This window comes from Oxyura jamaicensis, chromosome 8 (assembly GCF_011077185.1).
Source record: "Oxyura jamaicensis isolate SHBP4307 breed ruddy duck chromosome 8, BPBGC_Ojam_1.0, whole genome shotgun sequence".
NCBI lineage: Eukaryota > Metazoa > Chordata > Aves > Anseriformes > Anatidae > Oxyura > Oxyura jamaicensis.
The window spans coordinates 13,333,032-13,356,676 of NC_048900.1; the positions used below are offsets into that span (position 1 = coordinate 13,333,032).

General features: G+C 36.8%; 1 protein-coding gene across 6 annotated transcripts in view; it reads left to right on the top strand.

Annotated features, from left to right (window-relative positions):
* BRINP3 (BMP/retinoic acid inducible neural specific 3) overlaps nt 1–19,552 on the top strand; it is a 223,072-nt gene extending 203,520 nt beyond the window's left edge. For all 6 annotated transcript variants that reach the window (XM_035333109.1, XM_035333116.1, XM_035333110.1 and 3 more), the window contains one exon: nt 18,075–19,552. In XM_035333109.1, the coding sequence (XP_035189000.1) occupies nt 18,075–19,191 (1,117 nt within the window). In that variant the 3' untranslated portion in view covers nt 19,192–19,552. The remainder of the gene's footprint in view (nt 1–18,074) is intronic.
* The last annotated feature ends 4,093 nt before the right edge of the window (nt 19,553–23,645 follow it).

Genomic DNA, 23,645 nt, shown 5'->3' on the forward strand with positions numbered 1-23,645 from the left:
AAGGATAAGTTATTCCATCACTTTTCCAGGGTGATGAGGCTGACCAGTCTATAGTTACCCAGATACTCCTTCTTGCCCTTTTTGAAGACTGGAGTGACATTTCCTTTCCTCCAGTACTTGGGCACCTCTCCCCTTCCCAATGACTTACCAAAGATGATAGCGGCATAGCAATGACTTCCACCAGCTCCATCAGCATCCGCGGGTACATCCCATCAGGACCTATCTGTGGGTGCATCCCATCAGGACTTACGGATGTCTAGCTTGCTTAATCAGTCCTTAACCCAGTCCTCATCAACTGAGGCAAACTCCTCCTTTACCCCACCTTCCTCTGGGGCACAGGGCTCATGGGGACAGCCTCCAGCATTATAGACAAAGAAGGCATTCAGTAACTCTGCCTTCTCTGTATCTCCTGTCACCAGAGTACCCACCGCATTCATCAGTAGGCCTACATTGTGCCTCTACTTTTCAGTAGGCCTACATTGCCTCTACTTTTTTTTTTTTTTTTTTTTTTTTTTCCCTTAATCAAAACATCAGGATAGGGTTTTTTAAGTGAAAAATGGGACAATTATTTTGCTTATCTATAGTAAGTTCTCTAAAGTAACAAACAAAAAAAATACTACACATACATACAGATATTGTAGAAAATTGGAAATTTAACAACAGATGGCAGGAAATGGAATTTTCTATCTTATCAGGACAATAAAGCAGAAACAGTTGAGGTAAATTTGCTACAAAAGAGAAAAATATCTTGCCAAAGGAAATAGCACAGATACTGTAGTTTGCATTTTTAGATTATATTAAGGACAATCTATTTTTAATTGGAGAGGACTTTCTTAGCCTGTAAATTTAGTATGCACGCTCATCTAAAAAGTATTTGGGAGTTGTTGTCATTGTGAACACTACAGTTGCTGCTCATGCACTAAATTAGCTTCACTGCTCAGAGCCTGCACAGCTCTGGTTGCAAAACAGGAAAATCTTGAGTAGCATCTCAAACAACATTTTCACAAATCATTTCTATTATAGTGGATCCTAAGTAGGGAAGCTGCATATTTCTAAAGAAAAGCTCAAATACTATTGTTTCAAATGTTCTGAAAAATTACTTTACAGATGACTGATACATCCAGCGTTACTCAACTAATACTAAAATGGTATGAAATTTGAAAACAGTGAGATATGAACCATTCATGAGCCTTTTGCAGTGCAAATGAATAAAGAACTAGTTGCAGGAAGACAAACAAAAGATGACTCCCAGTGCATGCATTCAATACAGGGAAATCCTAGGTCTAGGGGCACTCCTATATGTTCTCATTTCCAACTTTCAGATTATTTATTTTATTTTGTCGTTGTTGCAATGTTGATAGTTCATAAGGAAAGAAAATGTGAAACAAATTGTAACACAGTGGTAGGTCTGAGTTCATTGTGATGTGGCCTCGTGTGATCCTTAGAGGTACTTTTATGTCCTTGGTAGACTATACTTTGGGGGCAGAAAGTCTTATCCATCAATCATTTTGGATTTATATACATTTCTGATGGATAAAAATCCAGCCCCTTCTACCTGACACAAGAACAACATACTGCTTCCACCCTCCCCTGAGGAAAGGAAGCTCATTCGTATTTGGACTAGGTGTAGAACTAGAATAAGGTATTTCTTAGCGCAATGTAAGTAATATAGATATTCCTCAATATTTTCAATGTTTCTCTAAAAAAAAAAAAAAAAAAAAAAAAAGCAGCTTATGAACAATATTTTGTTTATTAGCAATTAATAGCCCACTGATATTAAGAGGAAACCCAGGTCATTGTTAGGCATAAACTGGTCATAACTAACAGTATATTTATGTAAGGTATTGTAACTCTATATTACAAATGAATCGTATGTTAAAAAAAAAAAAGAAACAGAAAAAGAAAAGAAAACAAAAAAATGCTTTCCAGTATTAAAAAGATAGCAATTTTCCAAAGAACAGTATGAGAGCTGATAAAAGATCATATTTCTTTTTGATACAACACTGTTAAAGCTAAGCTTTTATAGATGCCTTTTTCTTTTTTTGTCCTCTGTTCTTCACATTGATTCCGTTTTATCTGAAGTTTGGTATTTCTGTTCCTGAACTGTAATTCCCTGACTTTAAGTTATGATTCGTGCTTTAGCAAAGGGCATGGGGATCAGCTACCCAAGCATACTGACAGGATTCAGTCAGTCTTCTGGTTTTTTGCTTTCTCTTCATGTACTTGAGAATTATACTTGACTGTAGGATTACTTGAAGAGTAAGTACCTTATTAAGGGTGGGGGTGAGAGATTGAGTATTGGCATTACAGTCTTTGCTTTTGAACTCATTCTAGTGAGCTTATGTTTTACGTGCTTAACAGCATAAGCTAAATACAAATTGGGTAACAAAGAATAGTCTTTTTTATCACAGTGCATATTGTAAAACAAACAAACAAACAAAAACCACAAAATGGATACCATATTAAAAAGTTCAAAATTGGAAGTATCTATAAAACAGCCTGCTTGACAGCCATGCTCAAACTCAGTAGGAAATTTTAAGTAGAATCAGTAGGAAAAAGAAAAATCAACCAAATTGCAGATCAACCTGTACCAAAAATAACAACCCTAGGGCAAGTAAGCAAGACTTTCTCCCGGGACAATGGAGATGAATAAACATTCCCTCCTCTTTTTCTAATGGTTACCTTTGCCCTAATATTGTCTTCATGTGGACGTAATGAAATAATTGTTGCAATCCTCAACCTTTAGGTTATCTTAGAATAGACTGCAGATTATGCCATAGCACTTCAAAGTTTCAATTTTTCTCATCCATCTCAGTCATCTTATCCAGGGAAATTAAATGGTCGTACAGCACCCACCAACTCCTTTTTTTTTTTTTTTTTTTTTTTTTTTTTTTTTTGTGGAGCTAAAGGTGTAGTAATTTTAATTAAGAGCTTAAGTACCCATATGTGGAGAGGTAGTTCATGTAGCAATTCAGATTTGAAATATTGTGAAAGAGATTTGTAATGGTTTCCATAGAAACTAAAAACAGACAGTCGAAGCTGCTAGGTAGTATTAAAAGAATTCAGTCCAGTTACATTTGAATAAATAAGGATAATTTGCAATGTCCTGTTTGTAAGTACAGGTAGTATCTTTATATACTTTTAAAATTATGTCACTAAGTTTCAGTCTCTAGTCAGACACACAGTTTCTCACAGGGCTAGTATTAAACATATGTCAGTGGTTGATCATGGGTGCCCTGAAGTTAAAGGTAGTCTTTTCATCAATGCCTTCATTTTTTGAATGAGTCCGCAGTGAGGTAAGTAGATCAAAAAGTAATAAGCATTCAGGTAATAGTAATGCTTGACAACTGTATTGCAGCAAGCTGCACTGATCATAAAACTCCTGGCAGATATAAAACTAAGATTAATTTTTACTAGTTATATTACATACATGTCTTCCTATGAATGTTTGGCTGCATACAGTTAACTTCAAAAAACAACCAATTAGGCAAAATTTGAGCAGGGTCTATTTTTCTTTAACTTCCTGATAATGTCAATTCCAGTTGTTATCAGCCTTGTGAAAAACACTGGATTCTGTGTAGATTTGGGCTTTTCTGTCCTTTTGCCAGCATAGATTGTAATTACTCATCAAGGTGAGAGCGTTTGTGTTAGAGCCTTGTTTAATTTCCCATTGACAAATCTGCTTGCCTTTGCTGACAAACAAAAGTACCACAAAATGGTAACAGCTACAGACAGGTGAAAAGGCATTAATGCATTGAAGGAAAGTGCCATACTAAGCAGGCTGAAAAGGATCCAACTAAATTTTCTCAGCACCTGTAAATGCCTCTTTGATATGAATGTGCAGTCACTTTATCCACCAAAATGCAAATAAAAGAGACCTGGAAACCCACGTAGACAGATTGTGTATTGAATAAACAGAAGAAACAAAAAAATAAAAGGGTGATATTTGTGCCTCAGGACATTAGGGCTATTTTTGTGGCTATTCCTTGTTATTCAGTGGTATTCACTGCGCACAGTAAGAAATCTTCTGCCGGGCAGAGGGAATATTAAAGCTCCAGACTCACACTTCAGCTAGTTGCTCTGCAGTTATGCACCTCAAGTTCTCGTCATCCCCTCACTATATCTCTAAAACCTATGTGAGCACATCTGACATCCCAGTTCTTTTTCTTTTCATCTGTTGTGCCACTTAGGTTAAAAATTCTTCAATACAAAGTCTCTTAAGAAAGATTGGCACTTTCTATACTGATAATGTCTCATGCTTGTTCCGAAGTCACTTTCATTATAAACACAATACAGAGTACAATAATATTTGCAAGGTGTTGAGAATAGACAGAATCCTTTTTGAGATATCTTGGTACAGCTATTATCCTACTAATTACATGTTTAAAAACTATCATTGTGGAATTCTTTGTCTCATAACCTGATTCACAATCTTAATGTTTAACAGTCCTTCCTGATATTAAGTAGTTAAAAGTGCAAAGATACTACAGGTGTTGTACAATTTTGTACAGGTTAAGAAAAAATAAATAGAAATCAGCCATTTACTTTACATATGAGTTTCAAGATTACATCCAAATACATCAAGCAAAGGACAGCAAATTGCTCTACATGGCATTTCATTCTGTAATAACTGAGGACAGCACTGCACTTTTTTTTGCAGCTTGTACATTAATCTCCCTTCAGGTAACTTTCCAGAAATAAGACCGCTGCTTGCATTTCAGTATAATTCCATATCAGAAACCCCATTTAACAGAACTATTTAACAATTTTACATAAACATGTAGTACACATGGTTTCTCTGGAGTTCTGTGTCCCTTCTGGGAGCAGCATGCTAGTTTCACTAAACAGAAACAAAAATGATTCTATGAAGCTCTTCTGCATGGGGAGATTTTCTTTCTCCCCTTTGATATTATGGTAAGTATAAACATAATAATGAGGAGAGAGCAATTCATCAAAATGAGTTTGAATATCTAGAAACATAAACAGTTTAGTAGAACTAATATGTTATTTCTTTGTATCAAAGGTTGTAACTTCAGATTATGATTTATAACTGATTACCCTTCATACATTCTTCACAGGTGGAGGGTATTAATCTAACATCTGTGATTTTATTGAACAGATAACATGCTGATGCAGCAAAGAAAACTGTGGACAAAACAGATTGATCTGACCATAGACTTGTAGAATGGTTTGGGTTGGAAGGGACCTTAAAGATCATCTAATTCCACCCACTCTGACATGAACAGGGGCACCTTCCACTAGATCAGGTTTCTCAAAGCCCCATCCCAGCTTGGCCTTGTACATATCCAGGGATGGTGTATCCACAGCTTCTCTGGGCAACCTGTTCCAATGCCTCACTACCCTCATAGTAAAGAATTTCTTCCTTATGTCTAATCCAAATCTACCCTCTTTGAGTTTAAAGCCATTACTCCATGTCCAAACATACACTCCCTGATAAAGAGTCCTTCTCCTGCTTTCTTGTAGGAAAACCATGATTTGTAAAACAAAATCATAGAATCATAGAATATATTGATTTGGAAGGGATCTATGAGGATCATTAATTCCAACTCTTGATTCTATACGGAGAAACCTATGAGATAAACTGTTTATCTAAGAACATTGTCCAATCATTTCTTGAACACTGATGCTTTATCTATCTTATGGACAGTTGAACACAGAACAAAGAGCTGTCATTGCTCAACCAACATTAACATGAAGCTGTGGGGGAAAGGCAGCAATGGTGCAGGGCTACACTAATCATGCTGATTTCAAGATGTAAGCATTCATCTCTGCAGAGGGATATTCTTTTTGTTGTCAAATCAATAGGTCAATATAAGATTCCTAGCTATTTTTCTAATGTCTTAAAGATGCATATCAAATGGACAAATAATTAAAATGTCTAGATAAGCTCCTACTTTCATATTTTTTCTTCACAATTGCACTTTAATATACATGTAGAAAAGCCCATGTAAAACCTTGCAGAATTAATGGATAATCTGTTGCCCAAGATGAATTTTATACTCATCTAATACTAGAAAAACAAGTACATGTACATAGATATGTATCAGATGAGTGGCTTTAAGAAACAGATATGATGTCATATCATTTGCATTATTGTTATTTTTGTAACTTCCTTGTTCCTCTTGTGCACATTAACTTTTTTTTTCTTTCCTTTTTTTTTTTTTTTTTTTTTAATTAACATGATTAATAATTTGACTGGCATTTCCTTTGTCCCTGCTATGGATTATTATTTACAAGCTATGGATCATTATGTAATAAAAGCTTTCAAAGCTTGTCTCTGATTTGAAGCTTTTAAAATAAGTAACTGTTATTACAAAGCAGTTTGATTCTGATTTCACTATAACTTATAGCTTTGTCAAAAAAGAGTGGGTATGTTATCTTAAAATGCTATCTATATGACTATTCTTTGTTGGGGGGAAAGTGCTAAAGATTAGAAAATCTTTGCTACAATAATAAAGGAAGTGCAACATTAGTGTAGTTAAAACTACAGATTTGTGTAATCCTAACATGCTAACTGGAAAGATCCTCTGAAAAATTGAGCAGAATATGATCTTTATATCCAGGAAAATTAAAAAGCCCTAAATACCTTTAACAAGTTAAATAACTGCAGGTACATACTTACTCAGAGATAAAACTCTAAGTTGCTCTAGCTGTGTTACCACAACCAACATTTTGTTAAGAAGAAAACAAACAAAAAACATTAAAGATTCATTGTTAAAAGCTTTATTTCCTAGAATGAGGATTTCAAGAACTTTGAGAAGATCTTCAAATTGTATGTGGCTTTGTTTAATCAATAAAACAATGTCAGGAGTTAATTCTTAAGAAAAAAACAACAACAACAACAACAACAACCTGTTGTGAGAGTTTAGCTAGCAGCTGCCCCATGTCGGACTTATCTCAATGAACTAAATCTAAAGAATGACAAATATCTTTTCAGTGTCAAAATATTTTTCGTATGAAATATAAAGTAACTCTTGGCAGTTCTTTTTTCCTTTTTTTTTCCCACAAGGTGTTAGATATCTATGTCTTTTAGTACAGGGGTTTAATTCTGCTTTTTTAGAATTAAGACAATCTGGGATTTAAATTAAACATGCATTATTCGTTTTAAAATATAGAGTACCACTCATTGCTGTGGCAAGAGCTGCAGAAGAATGATACAAGAACTGGGGTTCTGCAAAGATTATTCTTAGATGTGATTAAGAAGGGAGAAGACAGTATTTGACTTCACTGAGTCAGTGTAGATTCAGTATAGGTTATTATTAATCCTAGCAACAGAATCAGCCTCCTTGTTCTTCCAGTCCCTTTCCTGTAGCGTAGGTATCATACACAGGTCTCAAACCAAACTACCTTTTAGTTCCCACATCCTCTTGCTGAAGGCAATTTTAGCATATGATAATGATATTTCTATATAATTTTCACACATAATTAATATGCTTTCTGTGAACAGTAGCATAGGATTTTACCAAATTTCTAACCAGAAACTCTTTTTTCATTTATATACATTCAGAAAAGTATCACGCTCTTTCTCTACCTCACAATATGCTGTGGGATGAGTATGCAATTTGTGAGAACCTCAATTTCACCATAGGCCATGTAGCTAGTGCAGATCTTTAGAAGAGCTTTAAAACATCTGGCTCAGGCAGAGCCAGCTGTGTAATTACAAGGTGTGAACTCAGAACAGCTGCATTGCTCCCATTTATCATCATTTAGACTAGGATTTGAAGCTGTCATTGAGAGTATCACTGACATACCTGTAACATCAGCCATAGTCAAATAATTTCCGGCGTGTTTATTGGAGCAGTGTTTATAGTACTACTTTAATTTTGTAAGGCTGAACAAACTAAACACATTCAGTCTTCTAATCAATCATTCACTAGCCTTCTGGTGACTGTCAGGATAGTAGTTTTATGGTGATTCCCAGAAGAAAAGTGCATTCACATAAAGACCATTATCAAATTTAGTAAAAATTAATGTTCCTGTTAAGAATCACAGCAGAGGAACTAAGTACTTGGATTCTTATTTGTCCTTTCCAAGAGGTGATCCCACAAGATCAAGAGTAGAATGTTTTAAAGAGGCTTATAAGTGCATTTGCTGTTGATGTTCCTGTCTTACAGATTTATACTGGACTCAACCTCCAAAAGAGGGAAAAATAGGTAATGGGTATTTTACTGCCTATACACTTCCAGTTAAATTGTCTTCATTTTTTTACTTAGCATCTGCCTCACTGAGTACTCATCATCTGCTACTGAACCATCTGATGTACAACAGATGTTAAGCACTTAGTGAGGCAGAGAGGGAGGTAAAAGTGTCATATCATGATTAAATACTTGCCATAGCTATTATGTAAGGTGACCATACTGCTTTGTTCTTATGTTTAATATTACAGTGTATTGAACAAGAGTAAGCATAAGTTTTGGATTTCAACTTGCAACTGCTATTGTTCAAAGATTTTTTTTTTTAATGTAAAGTTATTGCATAGCCATATATATATATTAAAGACATATTAGAATTAAAAATTAGAAAGCACTTCATAAAGAGGTAATGCAGTGCATCTCTCACAGAATTATTTCATCTACAAAACCACTTAAGATTGCTATTTTTTGCCATGCTTGTGTAAATGTGGGATTATATGGCAGGCTTTATTTGCTTTGTAAATATTCTAGCTGAAAGCATGGTAGCCAACTGCTTAGTTCATTCTGTGCAACAGAAGGTTCACCCACAAAAGGTACTGGTCATCCAGCAACAGCTTGATTTTCTTCTGATATAGTAGGAAAAGGGTTAAATGTGAGAAGGTAGGATTAACACTTTCAATTGGCTGGACCTGTTATTAAACTATAAATAATTAGAAATCTATTTCCCACTAAATTTTAAGACATGTGAAAGGTTTCTGGAATACAGTCACACACAACTAAATATATTAATTAAATAGGGTTGAATATAAATGTTTGTCCACAAATGAGATATGTGGTTCAGGTGACTACAAATTCTTTGCAGTCAAAGTGGAAGGGCAGTTGATGGGTTTTAACTAAAGGGTACATGTATGTGGTTTATAGTTGTATGTGTTTTGTATGAGTTATCTGGCTCAGTGACCTACTCTGAGTAAGCAGAGGATTGATGGTCTATTTCCTAGTAAGACAACAGGTATTCAGGTAACAGGAAAATCAATGATATTTATGTTTACATAGAAATTCCGGCCTGGACTATGCACTTCTTTTGTAACTTTTTGTTGGTTTTTGAAAGGTTAATTTCCATGACTCTATATTAATCAACAAAAAAGTTACAGAAAAATGTGGAGGAATTTTGGGGGAGCATTGAATAATTTGATAAAAGGTGTTTTATACTATAATTATTTCTCTAAATTAAATATTACTTTAATTCAAAAGTAAGATTATGATATCAAGTATACTATTCATTAAAATTGTTTTTGATAATCGCATATCACATAACACTATATGTTCTTGAAAGCACAGATATTTCAAGCAACACGTTTTGTTTCAAATCTCATTGAAGTAAATAAGATTTTTTTTTTCTTTTTCACTAGGTTTGTAATACAAAAGTTCTACAGCTCAATGTCTGCAAAAACAAACACATTAGGCTAGTAAATGTAATTTTCCAGATGAAATAATATTGCTTATAATCTTATTGAAAGGATAATTAGAGAGCCCTTTCAACTTTCCCCCAAATACTTATCGTCTTTATTTCTTAATTAATTAATAAGTAAGTAGCAACTGCTCAAGATAAGTAGCCTCTTAGTCACTAGACACCCATTAACAGAAGGAGAATATAACAGATTAAATAGAACTGATTGAAGGTTCTGTACACAGGCAATGTATACAGAATGATGTCGTAATGAATGAAGGGATGTACTGAGAATTTAGTCATAGAATCATAGAATCAGAAAATGGCTTGGGTTGCAAGGCACCTTAAAAATCATTGAGTTCCAACCCCCTGCCACAGGCAGGGATGCCACACACTAGAACAGGTTGCCCAGGGCTTCGTCCAACCTAGTCTTGAACACCTCCAGGGATGGAACATCCACAGCTTCTCTGGGCAGCCTGTTCCAATTCTTCACCATCTTCTGAGTGAAGAATTTCCTCCTAACCTCTAATCTAAATCTCCCCTCTTTTAGTTTAAAACCATTCCCCTTTGTCCCCTTTGTCCTATCACCTGACCAAGCAAAAAAAAAAAAAAAAAAAAAAAAAACAAACAAACAAACAAACAAACAAAAAAACTTCCTCTCCATCTTTTTTATAAGCCCCCTGAAGTATTGAAAAGTTGCAACAAGGTCTCCCTGGAGCCTTCTCTTCTTCAAGCTGAACATCCCCAACTCTCTCACCCTCTCTTCATAGGATAGGTGCTCCAGCCCCTTGATCATCTTTGTGGCCCTCCTCTGGACCTGTTCTAACAGATCCACATCCTTCTTGTTCTGGGGGCTTCAGACCTGGATGCAGTACTGCAAGTGGGGCCTCACAACAGCAGAGCAGAGGGGGACAATCCCCTCCCTCCAGTGCTGGCTACTCCTCTGTTGATGCAGCCCAGGATGCATTTGGCCTTCTGGACTGCAATCGCTCACTGTTGGCTCATGTCAAGCTTTTTGTCCACCAAAACCCCCACATCCTTCTCTGCATTCAATGAGTTCTCCCAGTTTGTACTCCTGTCTGGGACTGCCCTGACCCAGATGAATTAGAAGTGGTACACTCAAGATTTCATAGTGTATCTAGATAAACAAGAACAAGCTCAGTCACCTAACTTAGAAAAATAAAGAATAATTAGATCTCATGTACTAGAAAATGGAAATCTAATGAATGACATCAAGTAATAACTGATACTAGTTGAATCTTAGGTGAAGAAAATAATAATCTAGAAGAAAGTGAGATTTTGTTTGTCTCATGCTAGATGAACCAAGCTTCAAAAAATATTCCCACACTATACTTTTGTCTGGAGGTCATGGCAAGATCTGAGCAAGAAAAATGGATCCCATTAAAGTCCTGAAAGATATCTAGTAGATGTCTTTTGATTTTTCTTGAAGAGTTGTTTATTTTAATTATGTTTTCAGAACTATCTGGTGTAATATAGATGTAATTACTGACTTGTAGTCAGTCATTTGTGTAAAATTTTCAGTCAACCTGTGGCTGAGATCCTTGTGGAGGATATTCAACAGCTCAATGGTCCTCAAATTCTGGTGTTAGCATAGATTGGACTTTTATAATGAGCTTAGAGAGGCAGCAAAATTTTCTATTTGGACAGGAAATACCAGGGGTTTATATATCACTCAGGAAGACAAGCTCTTTTTGTCCTTAAGTATTAGAGACTCAATCTACGTCTTTTGGCTATAGGCATTGAAGAAAGGCAGCACCTTAAATCTCAAAGCTGTAGAAGGTAGAGTTCATAGGAAAATATAATAATAATATTAATAAATAATACATAGAGAGAGAATCATAGAATGGTTTGATTGGAAGGTACCTTAAAGATCTTATAGTCCCCAACCCAACTGACATTGGTAGGGACAACTCCCACCAGACCAGGTTGCCCAAAGGCCCGTCCAACCTGTCCTTAAACACCTCCAGGGATGGGGCATCCACAGCTTCTCCAGGCAGTCTCTTCCAGTGCCTCACCATCCTGAATGAAGAATTTATTTCTTACAACTAATATTAACCTATCCTCTTTCAGCATAAAACAATGGCTTCTTGTCCTATCACTACATGCCCTTGTAAAAAGTCTCTCTCCATCTTTCTTATAAGCCCCCTTTCAGTATTGAAAGGCTACCATAAGGTCTCCCTGGAGCCTTCTCTCCTCCAGGCTAAACAACCCCAGCTCTCTCAGCCTTTCTTCTTAGGAGAGGTTCTCCAGTACTATGAAAATTTTTGTGGCCCTTGTTTGGATCTTCTCTGATAGGTCCACGTCTCTCTTGTGCTCTGGCCATAAAGTTGGATGCAGTATTCCACATGGGGCCTCATAAAGGCATGTGGTAGTTTTACTCAGGTAGGCAGATAAGCTCCACCACAGCTGCTCTCTCACTCCCACTCCTCAAAGGGAAAGGGAGAGAAAATACAATGCAAAGGGCTCAAGGTTTGAGGTAAGGATGGGGAGATCACTTAACAGCTGATGTCACAGGCAAAACATACTCAGAGTAGGGAGAGAGTAAAATTTATTGCCTATTACTAGCAAGCTAGAGAAGTGAGAAACAAAGGAAAGAAACCAAAAACACCTTAACCCCCCCATCCACCCTCTTCCACGTCTTTACTAACCTTGGTGTCTGCAAGGCTGTTTCTCACTCTTCTCTCTCCCAGCTGCTGTTCTGCAACAGGTATTTTTTTTACTTCCTCCCCCCCCCCCCCCCCCCTTAAATCTGTTCTCACAGAGGTGCAAACAACATTGCTTATTGGCTCAACTCTGGCCAGTAGCAGGCCCCTTATCTAACATGGGGCAGCTTCTGGATTCTTCTCGCAGAAGCCACCCCTACAGCCCCCTGCTACCAAAACCTTGCCATGTAAACCCACTATATGGCAGAGTAGAGGGGGAGAATCTCCTCCCTCACCCTGCTGGCCACATTTCTTTTGAAAGTAGCATATTATATTTTTCAACTTAAGTAGACTTCTTGGTATCTCAGCCCAGACCTGCTCAGCCCTGCTGTTTCTGCTCATCAACCTGCACATTCAAATGGACTTCTGTGCTATAATATAATTCTTGCAGACCAAATACATCTCCTGGTCTGATTAACCTTTTAGGGCAGCCTCACCTGGGACTCAACATACTAATTTGCTAAACAAGCTAAAGACTGCTGTCCTGATGATCAGGATAACTATTGTAATACTTGACTTCCTCTCTAACATCAGCATTTTGTATTTGACCATTATGAGACCAGTGTAGCCAAGGCTTCCATGAGCTTTCACATTCTCAACCAGTTCTTCCCTATTTGCAAGTAGCAGCTACAGCAGAGAATCTCCCCTATTCAGCTCCTTCAGCACCTGCATCAAAAATGTATCCTCAATGCATTTCATTAATCTCCTGTATTTATGTCCTGTCACGATGCCTCATGAACAGCATTGATGCTGGGATGGTTGAAGTCTGCCATGAAGATCAGGGCATGTTACTTCCTCCAGCTGTTTAGGGAAGAATTCATCCATTTCCTCTTTTTTGTCTTCGGGTCTCTAGCAGATGCTGACCACAGTATCACTATTGTTGTCTTCTCTGTTCCCAGACCTTAACATCCTTATTAGTTCATTGCTCACTCAACAGCAAAGTTTTAGTACAAAATACTCCTTCATGTGGAGTGCAACTACCCATCTCCACCCACTCATTCTCCCTAAAGGGTCTTTGTTCATTCATCAGAACAGCTCAAGCTAACCCCACTACATCTGTGTAGTCCCAATAAACTCATAGCATTAGAATCATAGAATCATAGTATAGCCCCTGTCTCTATCCTGCTTTTTTCATGTGTGTCCAGGCATTTGAAATAGGCTGCTAGTTGTACCACTTTCTTGTGGGCATGTTTTTCCCTAAACACTTTTTTTTTTCTTTTCCCCTAGTCACCATTTGGACTCCATCCCAAAGCTAACATCACTTAAGTCCTTCTCACATGGCCAGCATATCTGCTGCAGATGTCACTGTTTTTTATTTGACTGTCTCTTCCTCCATCCTCAAAGAGGATCCAGTGGTTCCAAACAGCCTAAGCCCTGCCTATATAACTGTATGAGATTTACACTCAGCTGTTGACCCTTGAAAGGCATTTGCTTCTGCCTAAGCCTTTCCCCTTGACTTGAAGGGTCCAAAAGCTTAAATGATCCCATAAGCTTAAATGATCTTTTATTTCTAGGAGAAAAAGAAAGCTTTCAGAATGACATTCCAATGTGAATTTATCTAATTAATGACAAGTGGTTCAAGTAAACTAGATGATGCTGATATTTTGTTTACGTTCACTTAAATTTGTTTAATTTACCTGAATAAAAGCAATAAACGTAGAAAAGATTAATATTATTACTTAATGACAAATTAAAACAAAACAAAATATAACAAAAATCAGTCAGGTAAGGCAGTCAATCCTAACTTTTCTAAAATGAATTTATGCTTGTAAACTGATTGAAGACAAACAATTACAAGTAGAAAATCTGCCTGGTTAAAACAAGGTAAACAAAATCAAAATTGGGTTAAAAGTGCTAGAAAGTTGCACTTTTCAACTTTATTTGGAATAAGAAAAAAAAGTAAATCCTCCCTCAAAGTTCTTGTTGCTCTTGATAAAAGATACAATTGTTTTAAAAAGCTAAATATTAAGTTATGCATTGATAACTAAATTTTAGAAAGGAATCTTACATGCTTAATTGTTCAGCTATGTAATTTTATGCAGGTTTTTAGACTGCTTCTTCTATCCTTTAACAGAAAAAGAAGAAAGGCATGCTTTTTAAAAATAAAAAGAACAAAAAAGTGTCATTAAGGATTTTGCTTGTCATAATAACAGAAACAATAGATTATATCATTACTAAGGAAAAAAAATCTAAAGACTGTGGCTGGAGATGTAAACTACCCAAGTGAAATCAACCTTCACCAGTCAATTAATTTTATTAACTTAAATAACCTTAATCCAGCAACTGAAAATCCTCTTCCAACAGTGTTTCTCATTAGGTCTCCCTCCTGCCATCACCTCTGTGCACCAAGAGAATTTCTTCCCTGCTCTCTGAACTCCCTTCTTTGGCAATCTGCAATAATTCTGCAGACTTTCTTTCTCTTTCTGTCTGGCTCACCCTGCGTTCCAGATACTTGTCCAATATAACATTCCCAGATGTATCCACAGGAGACATTCTCCTTTACCTTTATTCGCCCCCCCCCCCCCCCCCCCCCCCCCCCCCCCGTGAGTCTTTTATATCAAAATGAGGGCTGAACAGCCAGGATAGGACAAACTGGACATATTTACTCAATGCCTCTTAGTTACTTACTCAGTTTCCTAGCAAACTGTGGACAAGCACATCCCAAAACTTCTCACATACCTGTATTATACATACGTGCATTATATACTCTTTTTAGTATACACTTTTGATACAGAACATATTTTCCAGAGTCAATTAATACTTATATAAGAGTAGACAGTATCTGACTTTAAGTAGTGTGGAAGCCTCATATTCTTCCTGTTTTTGTTTGTTTGTTTTCTCTGCAGAACACTAGCAGTGATATTTGTTGTTTGTACTGAAAACTACCACGAAGTACATTCTTTGAACTATTTCAATGACAAATAATAAGTAGAATAGTAAGTAGTAATGTATTATAATAAACTGTAATCCTATACAATACATCTAAGAGGAAGAAAGGGTAGATGAAACATAACAGCTTAAATCTTAAAGATCCTCTTAAAGCTGCAAATTATCTCCCTTTCCCTGTGTGGTGGCTTGATCTTGACTGGGTGCAAGATGCTCACCCAGCTGCTCTCTCACTGTCCCTCTTCAACAGGAGGCAGCAGAAAAATCAAATGAATAAGCTCATGAGAACAGGGAGATCACTTACCCATTACAGTCACAGACCCAACTTGGGGAAAATTAATTTAATTTACTGCCAAGTGAAAGAGATTTAAATAGCAGGAAACAACAACAAGAACAACAAGTAAAACACACATCTCCCCCCACCCCCATTTTCCCTGGCTCTACTCCACTCCTTCACTCCCCACTCCTCTACCTCCTCCTGCCCCAGGCAGTGATGGAGGATGGTGAGCAAGGGGCTACAATCAGTCTATCACATCTCCTCTCTGCCACTCCTTCCACTCACACTTTGCTCCTGCTCTAGTGTAGGTCCTTCCCACAGGCTGCAGCTCTTTAGGGTAGACCCACTCTGCCATGCGGTCTTCTGCACAGGTTGGAGGGGAATCTACTCCAGCACCTTGAGCTCCTCCTCCCCCTCCTTTATCACACTTTTCTACCTCAGTCTGGTAGGAAGCGTTTTGCCCTTTCTTAAATGTGTTTTCTCAGAGGTGCCAGCATCTTCACTGACAGACTCAGCTGCGGCTACAGTGGGGCTGTTGTGAAGCTGGCTGGAACTTTTGTGTCTGGCCCAAGGCAGCCCCTGATCTCTTCTCACAGAGGCTGCCCTCACTCCCCCTTCTCCACTGCCAAAACCTTGCCACTGACACCCAGTATACCTCAATAAAGTACTATTCAGAAATCTAGCCTAAAAGTATCTGAAGTCAAGCTCCAAAATTCATAGCTGGAGTGTAGTTGAAAGATACCTCTGCCTGAGCTCTGGGCCAGTAGAAATGGTCTTTGTTTAACCTCCAAGCCATATAGAAACGTCTTCTCCATACTAGCACAATGCAAAATCCAAGCTGCTAATCTCTGCTGAGAAACTAATGTAGTCACCTGCCTTTGTTTAGCCTTGGAGCTCAGGCACAGTGAGTTTTCATTTGAGCAGAATATATAATGCAAATATATTCTTAGATACAACAAACTATGCAACATGTAGTTATGCCAGGGCAAGCTCAGTAGGTTCAGATTACTGTCAAAGCAAGTACACGGGAACTTCCCATTCTACCTGGGAAAGCAATAGCTTTAATGTTCTACTCAGTTTTGGAGTAACATTTATATTGTGACAGTGGATTTATTTGTAGAATGGATGTTCTAGTTTTATTCAGGAAAGGAACATATAAACTTTGCAAACATATTTTTCCTTAATGTTGACTTTCAGCTAAGTATGGAGAAGCAAGTTGTTTAGGCATTCATGTCACGGATGTTATTATATATACTTATACTTCCATAAAATACTGATAGACAATATATAAAAAGAAACAGAAAAAAAGGTGAAGAAAAAAAACCAAAAACTCCCCAAACAAAACAGAATTACAACATCAAAAACAGAGAGTCACCAGAGTATAAAATGATGTAATATTACTGTTTTTTATTTTCAAGTTTCCAAAAATCAGATTTTGAGATGCCATATGTCTTACTTTTAGTATTTATACTAGAGTTGGGAAAAAAAAATAATTAAAATTTTTGAACTATCCAGTGCTTGAGACAAATTCAGGTATGACAGAAAATGTAATTCAGTAAATGAGGCTCTTGCACTGAAACAGTGCAATTGAAAGAGAATTGTACAACCATCATCATTCATGTGGCAACAATAAAACTGACTCTGCAGCAGACAAAACAGGTCCTTTAAGCTGTGCACTTGTAGGATTACTAAGAACAACTTAAAAATACAGATAGGGAAAGGAGATAATTTTTCTCTTGACTATGTCCATATAACTATGTTCACATTTTCTTTCTGCTAGCAACTGTACCTTATCAGGCTAAATTATTGGTTTCAGTATTTGTTTTCACAGTGTAATTTAGGACATTAACTGTTGTTTCTAGTGGAGCTGAAATAAAATGACAAGAACAACATCAGTGATCGTTCAATTTCATCTCAGAACATGAAAATTAAACACAGCATTTTCATCTGTGGCTTCCCATAGGGATATTGTTGTGTTGGAATTCATTCAGAGAATTAAGACTGAATCTGTTTTAGTGAGGTGCGGGGTCCTATTTGCTATTCCAGGTAAGAATTTTGGTCATTCTGTGACTCTTTATCTATAAATCAGGATGGTTACAGCTAGTAAAAAGAAAGTGTGCAAGCTTAGAAAAAATCTTCAAAAGAAAACAGAGAGATGGTACAAAGTCATACACACTTCGATACATACAAAGCATCTCCCCGAGCAAATAGTATGAGGAAAAAAATCTCAACTGTATAGGATTTCAAGATGTTAATATGAAGACAATTACAGAAAAACAGCTCTTTGATAGGCTTTCCTGACAGAGACAGAGAGAAAAAAAGTAAGCGAACCAAACATTCCTGTTGTGTGATCTTATAAGGAAAGTTCTCTATCATTGTTAAAAGGTGATTTAGACATGTATTTATCCGACAGCAGATGCTGTCATCTGACTTTAATGTTTATAGGGCTCTAATCTGCTGCTAAAAACAGCTTTTTTTTTTTTTTCTGATTAAAAAAAAAAAAAAAAGGAAGAAGAAAAAAATGCAAGGTTGTATTTACTGTGTTTGTTTCTCACCTTGAGCTAAAATATATTATTTTAATATTGCAGATCTTCCAACTATTGGCTCAACCGCATCCAGTCCTTTCTCTACTGCAATGAAAATGGCCTCCTGGGGAGCTTTTCTGAAGAGACTCACACATGTACCTGCCCTAATGATCAAGTTGCCTGCCATGGGTTCCTTCCCTGCACGATTGGAGATGGTTCTGCATGTTTGAGCTGTGCCCCTGACAACCGCACCCGTTGTGGGAGCTGCAATGCTGGATACATGCTAAGCCAAGGGATTTGCAAGCCTGAAGTGGCAGAATCAACAGAACACTACATTGGGTTCGAGACTGATCTTCAGGACTTGGAAATGAAGTATTTACTGCAGAAGACAGATAGGAGAATTGAGGTCCATGCAATTTTCATCAGCAACGACATGCGCCTCAACAGCTGGTTTGATCCTTCCTGGCGCAAGCGGATGCTCCTTACCCTTAAGAGTAACAAGTACAAGTCTAGCCTGGTTCATATGATACTGGGCCTCTCTCTTCAAATCTGCCTAACTAAAAACAGCACCTTAGAGCCTGTTCTTGCTGTTTACATCAACCCTTTTGGGGGCAGCCACTCTGAGAGCTGGTTTATGCCTGTGAATGAAAATAATTTCCCAGACTGGGAGCGGACTAAGCTGGACTTACCCCTTCAGTGTTATAACTGGACACTGACTCTGGGCAACAAGTGGAAGACATTTTTTGAAACAGTACACATCTATCTGAGGAGTCGAATAAAGTCAAATGGTCCAAATGGCAATGAGAGCATCTACTATGAACCCCTGGAATTTATTGATCCCTCAAGAAATCTGGGCTATATGAAAATCAATAACATCCAAGTGTTTGGCTACAGCATGCACTTTGACCCAGAAGCCATTCGAGACTTGATTTTGCAGCTGGACTACCCCTATACTCAGGGATCACAGGATTCGGCACTTTTGCAGCTGTTAGAAATACGTGATCGTGTAAATAAACTCTCTCCACCTGGTCAACGTCGTCTAGACCTCTTCTCTTGCTTGCTCCGTCATAGACTCAAACTGTCTACCAGTGAAGTGGTGAGGATTCAATCTGCTTTGCAGGCATTTAATGCCAAATTGCCAAACACAGTGGATTATGACACAACCAAATTATGTAGTTAACCATAAATGTGAAGCACAACACAAAACCTTGAAGGAGTTTTTACAGTGCTTTTGTGGAACAGTTTATGTTTGGAAGAGTAAATTTAAATTGTCTTTTCAATATCTGTCTTATATCAGTCAATACTGTTGGATGGCAATTTACACACATGAACTTGCTGACAATGAATATATTATACCTGCAGTTTTGGTTTATGAATGAAATAAATACTGACACCAGTCTAGAAGACATTCTACTTTTTACAATAAATTTCATTTGTAATTTTATATGTTCTGTGGCAATGCTTTTGTGCATTACATCCTCTAGAGGGAACAGAGAAGGATACCAATAAAATTTTGTAGCTGAACAGTTATTAAAAAGAAATGCTGTGGGATTCTTTCTTCTTACACAAAAGTAGTAACCTTGATACACTTTTGTGTGTTGAACACAGGTTGTAGGTAAATAAAAGATAGTGACTTATGTTTTTAACAGAAACCACAGAAAAGTCAAAACTATGAAATATTATATTCTTAGGATATGAATCTAAATGTTCATGCTGAGCTGACGTGACAACTGTAGTGATGCTTTACTTGCTACACTTCAGAGACTTGAAAAGGCATGCCCTTTTCAAGTTGCTTAACATGACATACAGACTCCTGGAATGGTAATATTGAGGGTTTTAGGATGGTCAGAAGGTTAGTATTGTGAGATGCACAGTAATGAAAGGTTGCATTAGCTCAATAGCTGATATTACTCACCTACAAGAGACAACCATTTCCAGAAAAAGAGCTTTTTGGAAGTATTCATAATCCTTTGCTTTGCCTATGTATTTTGTATAGTTTTGGAAAAAAGAAATAGTAAACCATATGTATATATTGTCCCTTCCCCCAAGTACACACATTTTAGTATGAATATAGAATTATCTATTTTGAACTACATACCTAAATATCATCCCTGCTGACAAGATTCAAATTCAATCAAAAAAAATTTCTAACAATACAATTTAATAAGTGGATTTTTTTTTTTTTCTTAGGTACAAATAACCTTTCAGTGCAAGATTTTTTGGTTTTAAATAACACACTCTTTTACATATACATGTCAGTTTTTAAATCTAGTTTAACAAGCAGAAGGTTAAAATAAATGTAATTATCTATTAATGAAATGAATTAACTCTGGTGCATACTTGTGGATCAGAATTAAGTTCTTTGACATTTTAAACATTAAAAAAAAAAAAAAAAAGAAAAAAAGTGTCTAAGATGGCATAACTTAGGGCTCCCAAGAAATCTCTGCTGCATCTTGCAAGCAGTGAATACTACAAATGGCTGGGCTTTCAGAAGTCTTTCTAAGTAAATATAGGATAAAGTGAAGGAAATTGATGCAAAGTCTTTTGGTAGCAGTACCTCTTTATGTGAATTCTGAATTCATACAATTTATGTAAAGATTTTCTCTTCTCTTCTCCTCTCTTCTCCTCTCTTCTCCTCTTTTTTTTTTTTTTTTTATTTTCCTTTTCCTTTTTCTTTTTCAATATTTTTAATTTCTTGAGAACGAAAGGTCTTCTCTAGGCCCAAATAAGTACACAGAAAAGATTAAACCAAAAGAGATTAAGACAGACATAATTTAATTATTACACAACACATTAAGTGTATTTAACTGAAAAAAATCCTATCGACCAGTTGCAGACTTTGGAACCAGGGGGTTCTTTTAATAGTAAGGGTTTCCAGTTTACCAAAATTAGATAAAGATAAAAATAAAAGGAAAATCATAAGTGAATAGTGAAAAACAAAACCAAACCAGCCAAACAAACAAAATAAAACGCACAGAATTTATTAGGTTCTCAAGTTACAAATGGGAGCCAATGGTATTTCTCTTTTGATACTTTTCTATTTGAAATATTTCAATGTTTTCAAAGAGAACTTCAGGGTGTATAAAAAGAGAAAAAAAGAAAAAGTCTGGACAAGTCAAAATAGTCAAGAACTCAAGCCATAAGATTTTATTTATTTATTTATTTAGGCATGAATGCACTTGTGGATAAAAAGAAACTGTGGTTTTACATATGTACACTCATTTTCACTCAGACATAGCATGTTTTTCCTCTGCTTAGTGTATGAATACCTCAGATCCTTGTTCTTTGCTTCTTTGCTGTCCATTCTCCATTGCATTCACTACTGCTTTTATTACATGCAGTTAAAAACTGAAAAAAAAAGACAAGAAAATGATAGCAATATATGCAGCGGCATGATAACCTGCAAAAATACTCAGAGAAAAAACTTCAGTGACTATAGGCACAATAACCAGATAGATATTCATTATAACACAGTAACCTTCCTGCTTAAGTGAAGGCAACTGCTATCCAATAAAAATAATAACAAACAAAAAAAACACCACCAATGATAAACTTTTATAATAATATTTTCCAAGGAAACACAGTTCAGACTATGTTGAAAGTCTAAGAAGCCATATCAACATCTATAATTTCTACAACAGGAACAAAGTATAATAATGATTAGTAACTTACCAACGCCTAAACCAGACTTATGGTGTTACTTCCTTTGCCAGAGGACAATTTTGTCTTTTCAAATATTTGAAGGAAGAGCCTTTGTTTCTTAAAGTATGCATAAGTTGACCACATTAATTGTGTGCAATTAATTAATTGTGTGAAAGCAATTGACTCAGCAGATACTTTATCTGACTTTTAGCAAAAGTAAGGAGCTTTTCCCAGGCTGGATAAGCAGCCAGGCAGTTTACACAGGAGGACAGGGACATACATGAAGGAGGGTGGTATAAAAATCAAAAGGTTATTTGCTTGAAAGCACAGTGCATATTGGTACAAAACAAAACATAGCAGAGCACAAAGAAAGAAAATTGATCAACACACATTACTGTCCTACTGAGTTACAGCATGTCCTGCATGGCAGTAGAGGAAAATGGGCAATGTGATATGATAATGGATTTTACAATCTAGTGGCTGTTGTTTCTTTGAGAGGTAGATGGCAGAGTCTGAACTATTGTTTATTCTGGTACAGTCACTTTTATTAATGGGAGCATGCTCCAGGTGGTGTACCAGGTGTTCCTGACAAGATAGCTAGAGTGCAGTTTAGAACCTAGGAAAAAGTGGAGAGAGCGAAACAGGGTATCAGTTTACTAGGCTTTTAAACAAGTGGAAGAGAACACCTGTATCTCATTGTAGTTAAAAAAAGAAGCCAAAATTACCCTGGATGTGATAGAAGCTGGTAACAAAATATATCATGGCTCCTTTTTTGTAAGAATCAGTGGCATGATAGACCTTGACACACAGCTAGTAAAGTATTATTAATACCATACACACCTTATTGAGATTTACAGCACAGGCAGTTTACAGAGCTGCACAACTGACTTCAAATCCACACCTTGACCTTCATATAGTAAATAAAAAGTCTATTCTAGATGTAGCATAGTAATCTAATATTACACATACAGATCACTCCTGAAGCAACCTATAACTGTATATAATGTCAGTGTACCCATGGGAAAGTGGAGTGTATGGCTTTCTGAGAGATTATAGGATCACACACACACACATATATATAATATATAGCCACACCACAGACTACTCTCTTTTGGGAGTACACGTATCTTGAGGAGCAGGACTCCTAATTTCTTTCTTTCCTCTCGTAACCAACATTAAGGTTGGGGTTATGAATAACTTCCAGGAATGATGCAACTATTTATTTCCACACAGGTAATTTTTTTATTATTATTTTTATTTTTTATTTTTTTGAGTGTAATGTGAATGTCAATGTCTTTTTGTCAACACACAAAATGCTCTTATTCTATGGTACATTTTAGCCCAGGACAGAATGGTTTGGATTGGAAGGGACCTTGAAGATCATCTAATTCCAGTCCCCCTGCTGTGGGTAGGTACACCTCCCACCAGACCAGGTTGCTCCAAGCCCCATCCAGCCTGGCCTTGAACACTTCCAAGGATGGGGCATCCACACCTTCTCTGGGCAACCTGTTCCAGTGCCTAATCACTCTCAGAGTAAAGAATTGCTTTTTTCTAATCTAAATCTCCACACTTTGAGGAAAGGTTGGATGTGGTACTTAGGGACATGATTTAGTGGGTGATATTGGTGGTAGGGGGGTGGTTGGACCAGGTGATCTTGGAGGGCTTTTCCAACCTTAACAATTCTATGATTCTATGATTCTAAACAACCATACTGGTAAAGACGGATGATGGAGGCTTATCTGCTCTTAGGACACAGCCGCACTAGTTATTGTATATCTCCTCGTCAACATAAAGGAAACAGAAAAGAGAGAAAAGGCACCTGGGAAGCAGAGATGGTTTTGCTTTGGAAAAAATTACTCCTGTAAGAAGGTCCAGGATGTGACCATCTTTCAAATACACTACAAGAGCTTTTGTCATTTCCGAGCTGACCTGAAAGGAGAAAAAAGGATTAAAGCAAAGCTGGGTGTGTGTATAACAATCTATGATTCTTCT